General features: G+C 40.5%; 1 protein-coding gene across 1 annotated transcript in view; it reads left to right on the forward strand.

Moving 5' to 3' along the window:
- The window catches only part of Ranbp17 (RAN binding protein 17), a 285,855-nt gene that overhangs the window by 247,276 nt on the left and 23,265 nt on the right, over window positions 1-15,314 (forward strand). The window contains exons 24-25 of the mRNA XM_026401323.2: window positions 68-206; window positions 10,990-11,156. Of these exons, the coding sequence (XP_026257108.2) occupies window positions 68-206; window positions 10,990-11,156 (306 nt within the window). The remainder of the gene's footprint in view (window positions 1-67; window positions 207-10,989; window positions 11,157-15,314) is intronic.

The raw sequence follows: 15,314 nt of genomic DNA on the forward strand, positions 1-15,314 counted from the left end.
TGCCCTTGTACTGTACATAATTTTTTCTTCCCTGTGGTTTGACATGCAGTCCCTCTCTGTGTTGTAGCAATATCGGAAACTGAGCCAGTCGTATTATCCACTCCTGGAATGTCTCACCCAGGACCACATGAGCTTCATCACCAACTTAGAGCCTCCTGTGCTCCTGTATGTCCTCACTTCTATCTCAGAAGGACTCACTACTCTTGGTAAGGATCATGGAAAACATTGTTCCCCTAGGAAAGCTTGCTCATGGTCTCTTAATCTATGTGCTCATTGAGACTCTCATCCTCCAAAGGACAAAAAGGTATTGTAAGCTCAAACTGAAAGATTATTTTAGAACTCTTATTTGCAAATAGGAAAATACATTTTGATATATAGTATGTTATTTTATAATTAGCTTATTAAAATATAATTTATATCGCTGATTTTAAGTGAACAGTTTGATCAGTCCTGACAAATGAACCACCACAACCATTGTATATAATGTTGTATGTGTTTTCATCACCACTAAAAGCTCTTTTACGTCCCCTCAAATCAGTTCCTTCTCCTTACTCTTCTCAAAGGACCGCTGTCTGCCTTGTCTTTGCCTTTTCCAGAATTTCATGTAAGTGGACTCCTATAATATGAAGTTATTTGTGTCTGGCTTCTTTTATTTAGTGTGATGCCTTTGAGAGGCATTCATATTATTTTGCAAATCAGTTGGGGTTTTGGGTCATTGTTTGTTTTGTGTTTTTTTGTTTTGTTGTTTGTTTGTTTGGTTTGGGTACCAGGGCTCTACCTCTGAACTACATCCCCAGCCCTTTTTATTTTATTTTGAGATGACGTCTTCTCACTAAGTGGCTGAAGCTGGCCTCAAACTTACTGTCCTCCTACTTCAGCCTCCTGAGTCACTTGAGATTACAAGCATGTGCCACCACACCTGGCTCAGGTCGTTAGTTTCTTTCTATTGCTGAGTATTATTCCATCATGTGGACTACCTCAGTTTGTTTGTCCATTCACTGATAGATATTGGAGTTGTTTATGTTATTTCACAATTTTGAATATTGGCACTGTGAAAATGAATGTACTAGTCCTCATGTGATTGCCTGCCTGCCTACCAACCTACCTACCTCAGACAGACAGACAGACTGATTGATTGATCAATCGATCATAGATAATTATTTCCCTTGTCTAGGAACTTAGAGTAGAATGTCTGGGTTTCATGCTAAGTATATTTTTAAAATCTGAAGAAACCATTATCCAAGGTGACTGTACCGTTTGGTTCTAGTGGTGTAGGAGGGCTCCATTCACTCCTCACCCTCACTAATACTTACCACTGGTATTTTTAATCTCACCATGTAACATATGGGAAATGGGATCTCACTGTGGTTTTAATCTGCATTCTACTAATGAATAATGATTTAAGCATATTGTCATGCTAATTAATGTCTTTCACATGTCTTCTTGGTGTTTGTTCAGATCTTTTACTCATATTTTTAACTGGGTTCTTTGTTTTTGTTACTGAGTAATAAGACTTGTATATCCTGAAAACACATCTTCATCAGATATGAAGTACTGCAGATATTTTTCAGCCTATGACCTGTCTTTGTGTTTTCCTAACAGTATCTTCTGAAGAAGAAAATTTTTAGTTTTGAAGAAGTCCAAGTTATCTTTTGTTGTGGTGGTGGTAGTTCTAAGAAATGTTTGTTTAGCCAAGGCCATAAAGATTTCTCCTGGGTTTTCTTCTAGAAATTGGATGGGTTTACCTCTGATGTTGAAGTTTATGATGTATTTCAATTTAATTTTCATGTATGATATGAAGTAAAAGCTCAAATTTTCTTTTTAACACTCGGACAGTCAACAGTTGTTCTAGAACCTTTGTTGATTAAACATCCCTATCTATTTGGTTACCTTATGCCAATAGTATGTTGTTAATTTTATAGGGGGTCTTAAAATACTGTATCATAGCCCTTTAGTGTTTTCTCTTTTAAAAATTATTTTGGCTATTCTGAATCCTTTGCCTTTTTATAGAAATTTTAGAATCAACTTCTCAGTTTCTTTTGTTGAAACGAAAAGAGTGTGCTGACTTTAGTTCTTTTTGGATAAATTCTGAGGAGTGGAAGAGCTGGTTCATGTGGTGGCTCTGTTCCTAGCTCTTTGAGGAATCTCCCCACTCTGGAAAATGATTGTGTGAATTTGCAGTCCCACCAACAATGTCTGACTGTACCTTTTTACCTTACATCCTCAGTAGCATTTTTTATTCTTGATAATTGCCATTCTGATGAAATATCAATATAGTTATGATGTGCATTTCCCCAATTGCTTGGTATATATGTTGTTTTGAGAAATGTCTGTTTAGTTGTTTTTTTTAACCCATTTCTTGATTAGGTTATTTGGGGTTTTGGTATTAAGCTTTTTGAGTCTTTTATGTATTCTCTGTATTTATCCAAAAGAACTAAAATTAGCATACTATAGTGATACAGCCCACATCAGTATTTATAGCAGCACAACTCAAAATACCCAAGACAAGGAAGCAGCTCAGGTGCCCATCAATAGACTAATGAATAAAGAAAATGTGGTATATGTAGACAGTGGAGTTTTACTCATCCATAAAGAAGAATGAAATTTTGGCATCCTTTTGTTCCTGACTGATGTTAATATAAATGGGTGGAACTGGAGAACATCAGGCCAGAAAATCAAGGGTTGAATTTTTTTCTCATTTGTGGAAGCTAGATATATACATATAAAGTCATCAATTAACAATAAATAAATAAATGGAAGGTAGACCAGTAGAGTAGAGGAGGGGAATAGAAGGAGGGAGAAGGGAGGAGAAAGGAGGAAACTGGGCACTAAAAGGGAGTAAATTAAATTCCATGCATGTATGATTATGTCAAAACAAACCCAATTATTATGTACAACTATAATGCTATAATAAAAACAAAAAAATTATTTTAAAGGAAAAAAAGTAGGGAAATTTTGATTGAGGTCGCATTGAATTTATAGATCAATTTGGAGATAATTGACATATTAACTATTATTCAGTGTTCAATCCCTGAAAATTCTATATGTCCCCTATTCACATAGGTCTTCTTCAACTTTTCTCAAAAACGTTTTTGTAGCTTTGAATTTATGAGTCTTATCTGTATTTTTTAATATTTATAACTAAAAAAATATATTTATAACTAAATACTGTACGATTTTATGCTATTATCAGTGGCATTTTAATTATCTATTTTTCTTTGCTATACTATAGAATCAAAATTGGGTTTTTTGTTTCTTTGTTGACTTTATATCCTATAACCTTATTAAACTCACCTATTCTATCAGCTTTTTATAGATATCTTACATAGATGTTTTGGCAAATAAAGAGGTTTTACCTCATTCTTTCTAATCCATCTGCCTTTTTTTTTTTCTTGCCTTATCACACTGGCTAGAACCTGCAAAACAATATTAAATAGAAGTGTAGAGCAAGTATCTTTTTTTCTTCTCTTCAGTTTTGAAGGCAGTTTTTCAGTTTCAAACCATCCCATATAATGCTGGGTTTCTCATAGATGTCTTTTATCCTTTGGAAGAAATTATTTCATTCATAGTTTGCTGAGTGTATTATCATGAATGAGTGTTGAATTTTAGCAGGTGCTTTCTTTGTATCTACTGATATGATCATATAGTTTTCCCTTTTTTGTTAATGATCACATTGAATGATATTTAAATCAACAATATTCAGTCCAAATCACAATATTAAGTCAGCTTTGCGTTCCACATGTGGCTATGACTGATGTGGATGTGTTCCTCTGTAGTTCTCATGGAGCTTTCTGTTCTCATATCCTCACCTTGTTTTAGTCAGTCTAGTGCCCTCATGAGATGAGCTAAGAAATGTTTTCTCCTCTGCTTTCTCATGTTTATATATAATTTTTGTTTATTTTTCCTTAAACATTTGATAGAATTTCCCAGTGAAACCAACAGACTTAAAGTTTTCTGTGGAAGATTTTTAACTACACATTGAATTTCTTTAGTAGATGTATATCTATTTTAGTTATTAATTACATCTTGAATATTTAGTGTTCGTGTCTAAATTTCATCTAACATTATTGACATAAAGTTGTTAATAATGTCCCCTTGATATCCAGTTTTATTTCTGTGGGACCTATAATGATGTTCCCTCTTTCATCCCTGATATTGGCAATTTGTATCATATTATCTTTTTTCTTTTCCTCCCCCTTCTCTTGTCTCTTCCCCTCTTCCTCCTCTCATCTTCTCCTTCCCTCTTCTTCCTCTCCTCTTCCTGTTTTTCTTCCTTGATCATTCCAGCTATAGTTTATTGGTTTTATTGCAAAGCATTATTTTTAGTTTCCAGTGATTTTTTTTTCTGTTATTTCTATTTCACTGATTTCAAATATGACCTTCATTTTTTTCTTCAGTTGATTTTTGCCTTCTCCCCCCCCCCCAGATAGAAGCTTAGATCATTGGTTTTAGACCTTTCTTCCTTTTTAACATATATTTTTTAATATTTATTTTTTAGTTGTATTTGGACACAGTACCTTTATTTTATTTATTTATTTTCATGTGGTGCTGAGGATCAAACCAGGGCCTCAAACGTGCTAGGCGAGCGCTCTACCGATGAGCCACAACCCCAGCCGCTTAATGTACACTTTTAATGCTTTAATCTGAGCACTACTCTAGCTATATCTCAAAAATTTAAGTGTTATTTTTGCTTCTGTTTTTATTCAGTTCAAGAATGTTTTCTGATTGCCCTACTGATTTTTTTTCCAGAATTTGAAGATGATCCTGAATCTTTTCTGTGACTGATTCTAGTTTTATTCCATTGTGTCATAGAATACACTCAATGAGTTTTATACTTTTTAAAGTTTATTGAGACCTCTTTATGACCCTCACTGTGGTGAATGCTTTCCAGTACTTAGCTGAATGTGTGCGCCACTGCTGGGGAGTACTCTGTGCTGGCTCTAGCAGTACTCTGTTGCTCCTGATTGGTTGGTTGGTGCTGTTTTTTTCTATGCATGAACTAAAAAGAAATGCTGAAGTCTCTGAAGACAGTTATAGATTTGTCCTGTCTCCTTTCAGTTCTGTCAGTTTTTGTATCAAATGTTTCTGTTTAAATAGCTCTGTAATTAGGTGCATAATATTTAAAATTATTAAATTCCTTTGATGAACTTTTGTCATTACAAAATTATCCTCTTTATCTCTGGTAATATTCTTTCCTCTGAAATTTTTGTCTGATAACTTCTCCAGGTTTTTTTTATTAGTATTTTCTCCTGTTCCATCCTTTCACTTTTTTAAAAAAAAAATGTGGGGGTTTTCATTTTGTTACTTGTTGGTTTGGGGTACTGAGGATTGAACCAAGAGGATTTTATCCCTGAGCTATACTCCTCACACGCACACACACATTTTTTTTTATTTTATTTTTTTTAAGATACAGGATCTTACTTAGTGCCAAGGCTGACCTGGAACTTGCAGCTCTCCTGTCCCAGCCTCCCAGGTCCCACACAGCACCTCTAACTGTTGTCCTCTGCCTCTCTTTTTCAGTTTTAAGCTTGAGAGTGGGTGAGAGTGGGCACACCTGGGTAATCCAGGATATCCAGGATAACCTCCCTATTTTAAGGTCAGCTGATTAGCAAACTTTGTTCCATCTGCAATTCCCCATCATTTAACCTAACATTTAGTTTCTGGGGATAGGACAAGAACATTTGCCAACACGTAGCATGTATATATCAAATCTGACAGCTGCTGCCTTCTGATCAGTATTTCAGCCAGTTAGTGTAACTAGCATTGTTTGATTTCTCTTTATCCTGTCTGCCTATGTTTTTGCCTTTTTCTCTGCATTATTTTAGTTTGGGTTAATTGAACATTTTTCATGAGTCCCTCTTATGTCCCCTGTGGTCTTTAGCCAGCCTCTTTATTTTTCAGTAGTGGTCTAGGTTTTTAAAATCTACATCTTCAAATAATATCATTCCCATTTACTTCTGAAGAAAATCTGCCTCTGTTTCCATTAGATCCAGGCTCCTGTTACATGTGTGCTGTGTACCTCTTACTCTTGGTCTTGGTCCATAAGTCGGTGACACACTGTCTGGTTTGTTTTGTTTTGTTATGTTTTTTTTTTTTTTTTTGGGGGGGGTCTGTTCTGTTTGCTTTTTGTCTCTCTGTACTTCATTTTGAGTAGTTTCTAGAGCTGTATCACAAGTTCACTGATCTTTGGTTCTACATTAACTAATCTGCTATTAATCTAATATTTCTTTCATTTCAGACATTGTGTTTTTATTCTCAGAAACTGAATTTGGGGTTTTTGTTTTGTTTTTTTAAAGAGATGGGAAGTCTAACTTTTTGTCCAGGCTGGCCCTGAGCTCCTGGGCTCAAGTGATCTTCCTGCCTTGGCCACTTAAGTAGATAGGACTACAGGCAGCTGTCACCATGCCTGGGTTCAGGCCTTTTTATATGTTCCATTTTCTCCCCATCAGATTCATATTTTCCTTTAACCTTGATAATATTTAAAGATTCATAACAACTTTTTAAAAGTCCTTGTCTACTAAAGTCATTTCTGGATCTGTTTCTATTGATTTATTTTTTTCTTTATGGCTCATATTTTTTCATTTTCTGTGCCTTGCAATTTTTGATTGGATGCCAGACATTGTGATTTTTATGTTGTTTAGTGTTGAATTTTGATTTTTGATTTTTTTTTCCAAGATTTTTGAATTTTGTTCTTTCAATTGAGTACCCTTTAGAGATTTGAGATGAAGTAGCAGCCTTTATTTTGGAGTAACTGAACCCCTCTACTGAGGTGTGACCCCTGTAAGGACACTTCAGTGCTCTCTGTATGGTGAGTTATGCCCAACTCTTCGTAACCTTCAGGGATCGTGTGGCCCACTGCTTTTCAGCCATGGGGAGCTTGTGCTGCCGTTTGTACAGTTCACTGTTCAGATGCACCCTGGAAAGGACTCCCTTGCAATTCTCTGGGCCTCTTCTCTTCTTCAGGCCCCACACTCCAGTGGTCTGCACCACAAATCCCAGCTGCCTCCGCTCCCCAGATACCAGTCTCCCTCTCTGCAGCTCAGGAGATCACGGGCTTTGCTTGGGTTTCTTGTCCTGGCCTGCAGCCTTGGAAGCTGCTTTGGGCAGTGGGCTTCCATATTTGTCAGTACCACCACATCTGTCTCCCTCTTCTCTGGTTTAATAGGCCTATGCTGCTTGTTGTGCAATAATTGAAAAACATTGTTTCATATATTTTGTCCTGTTTTCTTGTTTACCACGGCAAGAGGGCGAATTCTCATAGCATCTAATTCTTCATGGGCAAGAAGTCTTGTCTTTTATTATTACAGTGTAGCTTGACAGTCTTTTTTTTAATCTCACATCATAGTAATACTAAAGATTTTGAATTAGTTGCAAGCAGCTGTGTTATTCTCAAAGCGTGATCTTGATCAGTCCTGAAATCTGTATATTCTAATGAGACCAAGGGACTCTTAACAAAGTAACAGTGCAGAGGGAAGGCCGATCTTGGATTCAAGTGTGTGGTTGTAGGCCTTCCATGTCCACCCCTGCGTTCTCAGCACTCCCTAGGTGGGCAGTTCTCCAGGAGCACTGGTTGTCCTAGTTTTATACCTGATTATAAGCTTCTGAAGGAGAGAACAGTGTCCCTGCTGGGACAGGGGAGTGAGCCAGACTGAGGCACTAGGAGCCACCGGGTCTTCCTGTGAAGTTCATTCTTAATTAAATGTATGTGAGAATAAAAGTGGGCAACTTATAATTTCAAACACATTCTTAAATATGTGGTCTGCATGTACTATGAGAGCAGAATCCCAGGAACTCTGAAGAGCTTGGAGATGCTGCCCATCCCAGCGCGCTCCAGAGGGAAGCGGGCCACCTTGGTAGGAAGCTGAGTGCCGGGTGGGTCCTCACGCGGTGTGCTGTGTAGGCAGTGTTAAGCACTTGCTACAGACTGCAGGTGAAGCTCAGGGAAGTCAGACATGGAAGGAATGTAGATTTAGACCCACACTTGTCCGGTTTTTGAAACTGCTGCACCTCCCAAATAGGCGTTTTGTCTTGGAAATTGCCTTTCAAGGTCCCAAGACCTTCATCCTCCCCTGTGTCGTGGTGAGTGTTGAGCTTAAGCCAAGGGCTCCACCCCGTTATGGCCCTCCCTGACCCTGAGTGAAGCACTCTTTGCTGCAGAGTTAACTTCTCAGTGCTGCCTGGCCTGGGCCTTGGTGAGCCGGAGACTGTTAATGATGCATGTGCTTCCTGCAGGCCCCCCGCAGGAAGAAGGAGCACTTGGCTCCTCAGTGTGAAACAAGCTGCCAGAGAGGACTAAGTACATAGCAGGCTAAAAATCACTTACAGCATTGTCTAAATTTGGCTATAATCCTTTTGAAAAGACTCAACACCAAGAATTAGGACAAAATTTGAAAATTCCTGATATCTCCTGGCCTTCCTGTCAGGAGAGTCTCAGGATTTGAATCTCACACGGTATCTTGTGCTGCAGATAAAGAAGCCAGTAAGAAGGTAGAGTCCTCTGCACTGTTCATTCTGCGTTTGACCAAATGCCCTTGATCCTTGGGATTCCGTACTTTTCAATCCACCTGGAAATACCATTTCTCTTTTTCAAAACTCCCAGCCATAAATCAGCCGTAATGGAAGGTCTCCTCACAGCGAGGGTGCTGCCCGGCCTCTGCCTCTGAAGTGTTCACCTGGCTTTCCCACAGCTGACTCCAAGGATTGGAGCCTTTTAATGCAATCTTCATGGCACGTGGTCACCACATCTATGTGAAGTCTTTAAAATTTGTGTTTGATTGATAGCATATTGCTCTTCGCTGGTGAGGGGAACCCTATCGTTCCTCCTTGCCTTTGTGGATGTTAAGTTACTTGTCTGTGTACTTCCATGGCTGGGACTCCAAATGTAGAAATATGAAGGGAAAAGAAAAACAACCCCACTCAACAGATCTGCCTGACTCTTAGGCCTGTTCTGTCTCCCAGGGTTAGAAAACCAAAATTCCCCTCCTACAAAGTAACCCAGTTACCAGGAAGAGATAAAAAATCAATTTGCCAATTAATTGATCAGTCAAATGCCACAGCTCTAGTAGAGGGGAAAGAAACTTCTTTCTTAAAAGCCTTGTCCAGGCCTGTCTTGTAGGTTTTCATTCACCTCTGGTCCCCCGATTCTGTGTCAGCTCCTGTTGTCCCTTCTGTATTTCAGAATTTGCCAAAAACCTCCTCCTTCGTATTTCCATGACCTGTCTCTGAAATGATGTGAGTTTTTAAACTACAGTGTTGTGTCAGTGCGAGGTATTGCTACTAAATACAGCTCAAGATCTTCTCTAGAAAACTTTTTCAGGATAGCTTTAGCTTCCCATTCTTTTAAGTGATTCAGCTAGTATTTCAGTTTTAATCTATGTGGGATATACATGGGTCTCAGAATCTTAGCCGTGAGTAAGATGAGTAAGAAACTCTTCTCTTGCAAAGTTTATAATCCACCTACTTCTCTTTTGAGTCTACTATATTCACCATTTTTAATTGTTTCTTTAATATAATCAGAAACTCCCAGGGGGTGTCAAGATGTCATTGTTAGCCTTAAAATATGGGCAGTGTCAAGCTATGAGTTGAAAAATCATGGAGTTTGGATAAACGATTTTATCTCTTGAGTTTTAGTGGGGTGTGTGTGTCGCTCCCCACATCTCCCTGCAGTGCTGGGATCAAACCCAGGGCTTTATACATGCTAGGCAAACTCTACCACTATGTTGTATCCCCAGGTCTCTTTTCTCATTTTAAAAATGTAAATAATACCTAATTACAAAATAGTTGTTAAATCTAATGAGATGATCATTTTAGTGTACAAAGAGTCTCGATATATATGGCTGCTGCACTATGTCAGCTGCTCGCTCAAGCCTTCAGTGGCACCTCTCTTGATTTTCAAATTAAATGTACCTCATCCCCCTTTGCACCCCCTTGACTAAGACCCCAACCTACTGTGTCAGCCTTCTCTCTGACTCCCTATAGATTCTTCACTCAAGTCAAGGTCCTGCTTCCTGAGTACATCCTTCTTACTACGATGGCAAACCAGTAGGACATGCAGTTTCTCAAGCGCCCACTGTGATATAAGGCTTTGGATGCTTATGGACATGTTTGCTTAATACCTGGTTTTAACATAGTGGTTTAGAATCTGAGTCCAAACTCTGCCGCCTCCTTGCTTATTTTCATACATTGGCTGCACAGGGGTCCAGCTGGACAACTCACTTCATCTCTCTAAGCCTCAGTGTCCTCACCTATAAATGAGGGTAATGACAAGAGTAATCATTAGGGTGCTGTTGTGAGGATTAAAAATAACAATCCATGCAAATCATTGAACACAGTAACTAACACATAGAGAAAAATGAAGTGGTGCTTTCCATGTACCAACACAGCGGGTGATTGGAAACAGTGGGATTTGAAACCAGAATCTGTGGCTCCAGCATCTGCCCCTTTCCCACTCTCCCGCCTCATACTGATCTCTACCTGAAAAACATCCTTCCTGAGATCTAAATTGCCAGCCTGTGTCAGGGGATGCCTTCTTCACCAAGCTCTCCTGGATTCCCATCTCTGTGTGATCTCCCTCAGAGTCCTTAGCCGTATGTTACCCATTTCTCCAGAGCAGTGTGCAGTGATGACTTGTGTGCCAGAGTATGAGCTATTTGACCCTGGGTGGGTTTCCCCTAAAGCTCAGAGCTTTTTGCACCAGGTAGATGCTTAATAAACAGTCACTTGAATTGAACATACACAGTTAAGTCCCAAACAGAGAACTCCGGCTAGTGCCAGCTAGGAATAATTTGCATACGAAGGTGTCTCCTTGCTAGGCCCTGTGGTCCACACTTGGCTTAAGGAAAGAAGCAAGGCAGTGTGCCCTCAAGCAACTTGAGTTTGGTGGAATTGTTTTGAAACCAGGTGGTGATTCTCTTTTAATGGAGACAGTAGAGTGTCCAAAGCTGCACACGCTTCCATGATGCAGTGAATCTCTCTCTGTCGCCTGTACAGATACGGTCGTCTGCTCCAGCTGCTGTGCCAGTCTAGACTACATCGTCACCTACCTCTTCAAGCACATAGCGAAAGAGGGCAAGAAGCCACTTCGCTGCAGAGAGGCTGCCCAGGCTGGTCAGAGACTGTTACATTTTATGCAGCAAAACCCAGATGTCCTGCAGCAGGTAACCTAGCTTAAGAAACAGTGGCCCAGAGGCAGCCTGGTCCCTGAACACCAAGAACAAGCGTTCTTTGTTGTTGTTTTTGTTTCTGTTTTTCAGTTGTTCTCCTTAGACAGACATGACTGCAGAGTGTATTTTGGTGTGTTACACATGCGTGGAGTATGGCTTGTTCTGATGAGCATCCTATTCTTAGGGTCGTGTGCCACATGGAGTCTCACTGGGCTGTGTTCACATGTGAACATGGGAAAGCTATGGGAACAGCCAGCTGACCCGGTAGAGCTTATTCTCTGAGTATTTTCCTTGAAAGTGGGAGTGGCCCCAGGTTCACCCACCCTCAAGAGATCCAGATGTCCTCCACCTCACCTCAGTCAGGCTAGAATTCAAAAACAGACAGTTCTTCCAGAGATCTGAAAAAAAGAGGGCAGAACTGGAACTAGAAGTGGTGATCTCCAATTTCTTTCTGGAGCCTCTGAGGGTGTCGTGTAGTTGCCCTGGTCGGGCTCTGGCGTGTCTGGTGAGGCCACCTCGCCTTTGCTGGGCTCCTAGGCTTTGCCAGGCAGCCAGCTAGGCACTGCCACTCATCAGATTGTAGTTAGTGTTGCTCCCAATTTAAGATGAGGAGTCACAGTTCAGACAGATGAAAGAATATTCCCAGGAGCATTTAATTAGTAAGTGATAAAACCATATCATTATATTTTCTAATTGGCGAATGGGGTTTAGATTCAACACTGTTCTTTAAAAGTCTTGCAGTTCACAGTGACACCACGCCAGGCATGTTTTGAAAAGAATAATGCCATTTTTTATGGCTATACTGCCACTACACTCTTCCGCTAAGTTTGGAATGTAATATTTTTATATTGTTGTTTTCTCTTGCCAAATTATATCCATAATAGACTTTGATTTACAAACATAAATACTTCAACAGTGTCTTGCTACAGTGTCATTAGTGAGCAAACAAGTCACCTGCAACCCGCAGAAAAGTCACTGTAAGTAAAAAATGATAAAAATAGCATAGGACAGCATGGACAGGCTTCTTCCTGGCTGTTGTTTTTGCTGATATGGAAATGAAATTGTGTAAACTTTGTCTGTGGGGACATTTCATTTAACCAGTTCTTTTCTGAGGAGGGGGAGGGGAGCATAGTTCATGTTTTAAGCAATAGCAGAGTGCTGTCACCCAGAGCTGTTTGTGCAGGTGGGTGATGTCTAGCTCACATCTGTTGAGTACTCACTACACACAAGGGACAGGAGCTGTTCCGACACGGAAGACCTGATTTCTGTCCTTCAAAAGTTCCTTGTTGTGAAGGACAGAGATGAGTAACCAGCCAGTGTTTTGGTAATTCCATGGATACAGTGATGACAGGGACGGGGAGGCTCTCGCAGGGGGCTTCCCGTTAACACTCACAACAGCCCTGGAATCTGGATGCTACCACGGCACTTGACAATGCACACACTGAGGGGCAGCAGGGTTACGCAGGAGCGGAACTTGAACCAGGGCTGTTGAGCGCCAATGCCTGGTCCTCACTCCTCGCACCGTTGACTATCGTGTTGCCGGGTCCCCTGGAATGCCCTCTCCATCAAGGTTTGGTGCTCCTCTCTCCCACCAGCCATCTCCATCCCCAGCCAGATACAGGGGACTCTGATGGGGTTGGGAGTATCAGAGCCCTTGCGTGTGTTGCGTGGAGAAGGTTGAGAACCACCAACTTGGAGCGCATCCTCGCTGAACAAGATAAATATCTGTGGACTGGCCAGAAAGCAGACCAAGCCCTACCATGGCAAAGAGCAGGTCCACCACCAAGTCCTCCTGCCAGCTTTCAGCCATACATTGCAGTATTGCCCCATAAACTTCAGCAGACAGTTGGTAGAAAATATGAGCAAAGTCAGGAGGCTTTGAGCAAGTGCTCAAACCCTGGGAGCCAAGGGTCTTCCTGGGCTACCCTAGCCTATTGGCTTAAGCCATTTCTGTGTGTTAATGATACTTGGTAATCCTTCACTTTGCAGCATACGACTAAGTAGTGATATATCTTTATTAACAGTGGAATCCATTCTATTTATTTGGAATGTAGGCTTTCAGATAGCATTTTAAATATTAATGACTGGTCGCTGGTAGTCAGCATAAATATGATTTGCATTAGCACCAGGTTGTATCATCTTGAGTGCTCTGATGTCAACTGTTGGGTATAGTAATATCTGACATCATCTCCTCAGGTCACTGACAACTTTGACCTCTATTCTTATGCACAGTTTCTGTCGTCTCAAAAGCTCTTTTGAATTGATTTGAAATTTTGACTCTTCCCTTTATGAGGCAGTAAAATTGATAATTATTCAGATGGGAACTGAGTGCTGAGTGAAAAATCAATTCCACCCGCTCTCTGCTGCGTATAAAATTACTTGTGAGTCGGCTGGACTGAACGGATGGCCAGAGTAAAAGCAGCAGGCAGGGGCAGTGGGAAGAATTAGCTGGACAGAGCGCATAGCCTGAGGGATGGACCTGGAAAAGAGGGAGTGAGCCAGTTGGGGGTTATTATGAGCAGGATGGGTCCCATTGATCATCTGTTTACATCAGCTTTCCAAAACCTTATAAATCAGCCCTGAAGAGCAGCGGGGCCCAAGATTCGGCCTCTTACCGGAGGGACTTTGTATTAGATTATTCTCATTCTCACACTCAGATGAAAAGTGAGCCATTGATTATTCATCGGTTGCCCATTAAAAGCTGTTTTTATAGATGATTTGCCTATCACAGAAGGTAATGAACAAGGTTGTTGCTTCATATCTTGAGGTTTCAGTTTTCAAGGCATCTGTGTGGTTAAGTAATGCCTAACCCTATTAAAAGGAATGGGTTACAAATTGCTTAACAGTGCTGAAAAACTAGACCCTAATGACTAATTGTGCTTGGAGTTTAGAGGGGGTTTGTCAGCTCTTTAAACTAAACTGATGTAATGATACTGCAATTATTTACTACTTTGAACTGCTTTCCTCCAACCTGGACCTGTTTTGCTGGAAGCGTAACTGGAAGAAGAGTGTCAGTTCCAAACTCCAGCAGGTACAGCTCCTCTGGCCTGCTGCGACATACGAGGGCCTGCTGAGGGTTCCAGCATCCTCACGGACCTTCCTGTTTGCGTGCCGCAGCCCGGGAAGGACAGGTTAAGTGCCTCTCACCTGCAAATGTGTTTATTATAAATGGCTCTGTGGCTTTAGTTCATCTCTGGATATTCTTCAGATAAGCCATCTTCCATATTTTGCAACCCAATCTAACTTGACAAGCATTAAAGTTTAGTCTGCTTGAAGATTCATTAAGTGAATCTATATATATCAAGAAAGGATTCTCGCCTCATCAGCACGTTTTGACCTGACAGTCCAGTTTACATGGAGAGGGGTGTGACTCCCACAGTGCTGTTATGCCAAGAGTTGGATAAACTAGAACAGACCAACAGTCCCAGGGGTCAGGTCACTAACCACCACTGATGGGTAGTGCGTTAGACACTGGTCTGCTACAGTAATTTGTAAAGTAGTAGTTGTGTAGTAGTCATGTGAAATGTTTCAGCACTGATTGGGGTGTATGCATTGTAACCAGTAGATCAGCATCCACGTGGTTATATCCTGAGTTATAACACAGATTCATTCAAATACGGTGAATGGAGCATGTTTTATAGAATTAGAGGAGCACTTCAGAGATGGGGTTGATTCTATTTGAAATGATAAGAATAGGAGGCTGATGCAGAATTCATCTCAAAATCAGAATTCCATTTAAAACTAGGTGCTCTAGAAATAGTAGCAGCTTCCACTGAAGTAGAACAAGAATGATGTGATTGTCAGTATCTCTGATTAGATTATGCAATTAACTCAAGATATTTTTAGTAATTAGAGTGTCTAACACCCATATCTTTGTGCAGAGGACTAGAGTAGTTAGATTTGAATTTGTCGCCCTCGTCTATTTATCTATTTAGCTCAAGCCAGCTGTACTAAAGACCCAGAGAAGTTCTAATTGTGATTTCCTCCCTCCCTCCCTCCCTCCCTCTCTCTCTCTCTCTCTCTCTCTCCCTCTCTCTCTCTCTCTCTCTCTCTCTCTCTCTCATTTTTTATTTATTTATTTTTGCTAACACGACATTTAACTACAAATTGTGAAGAGCTGTCAGGAGCTGTAAGAATCGTACTTCAGTAGGG

This window comes from Urocitellus parryii, chromosome 1, assembly GCF_045843805.1.
Source record: "Urocitellus parryii isolate mUroPar1 chromosome 1, mUroPar1.hap1, whole genome shotgun sequence".
Taxonomy (NCBI): Eukaryota; Metazoa; Chordata; class Mammalia; order Rodentia; family Sciuridae; genus Urocitellus; species Urocitellus parryii.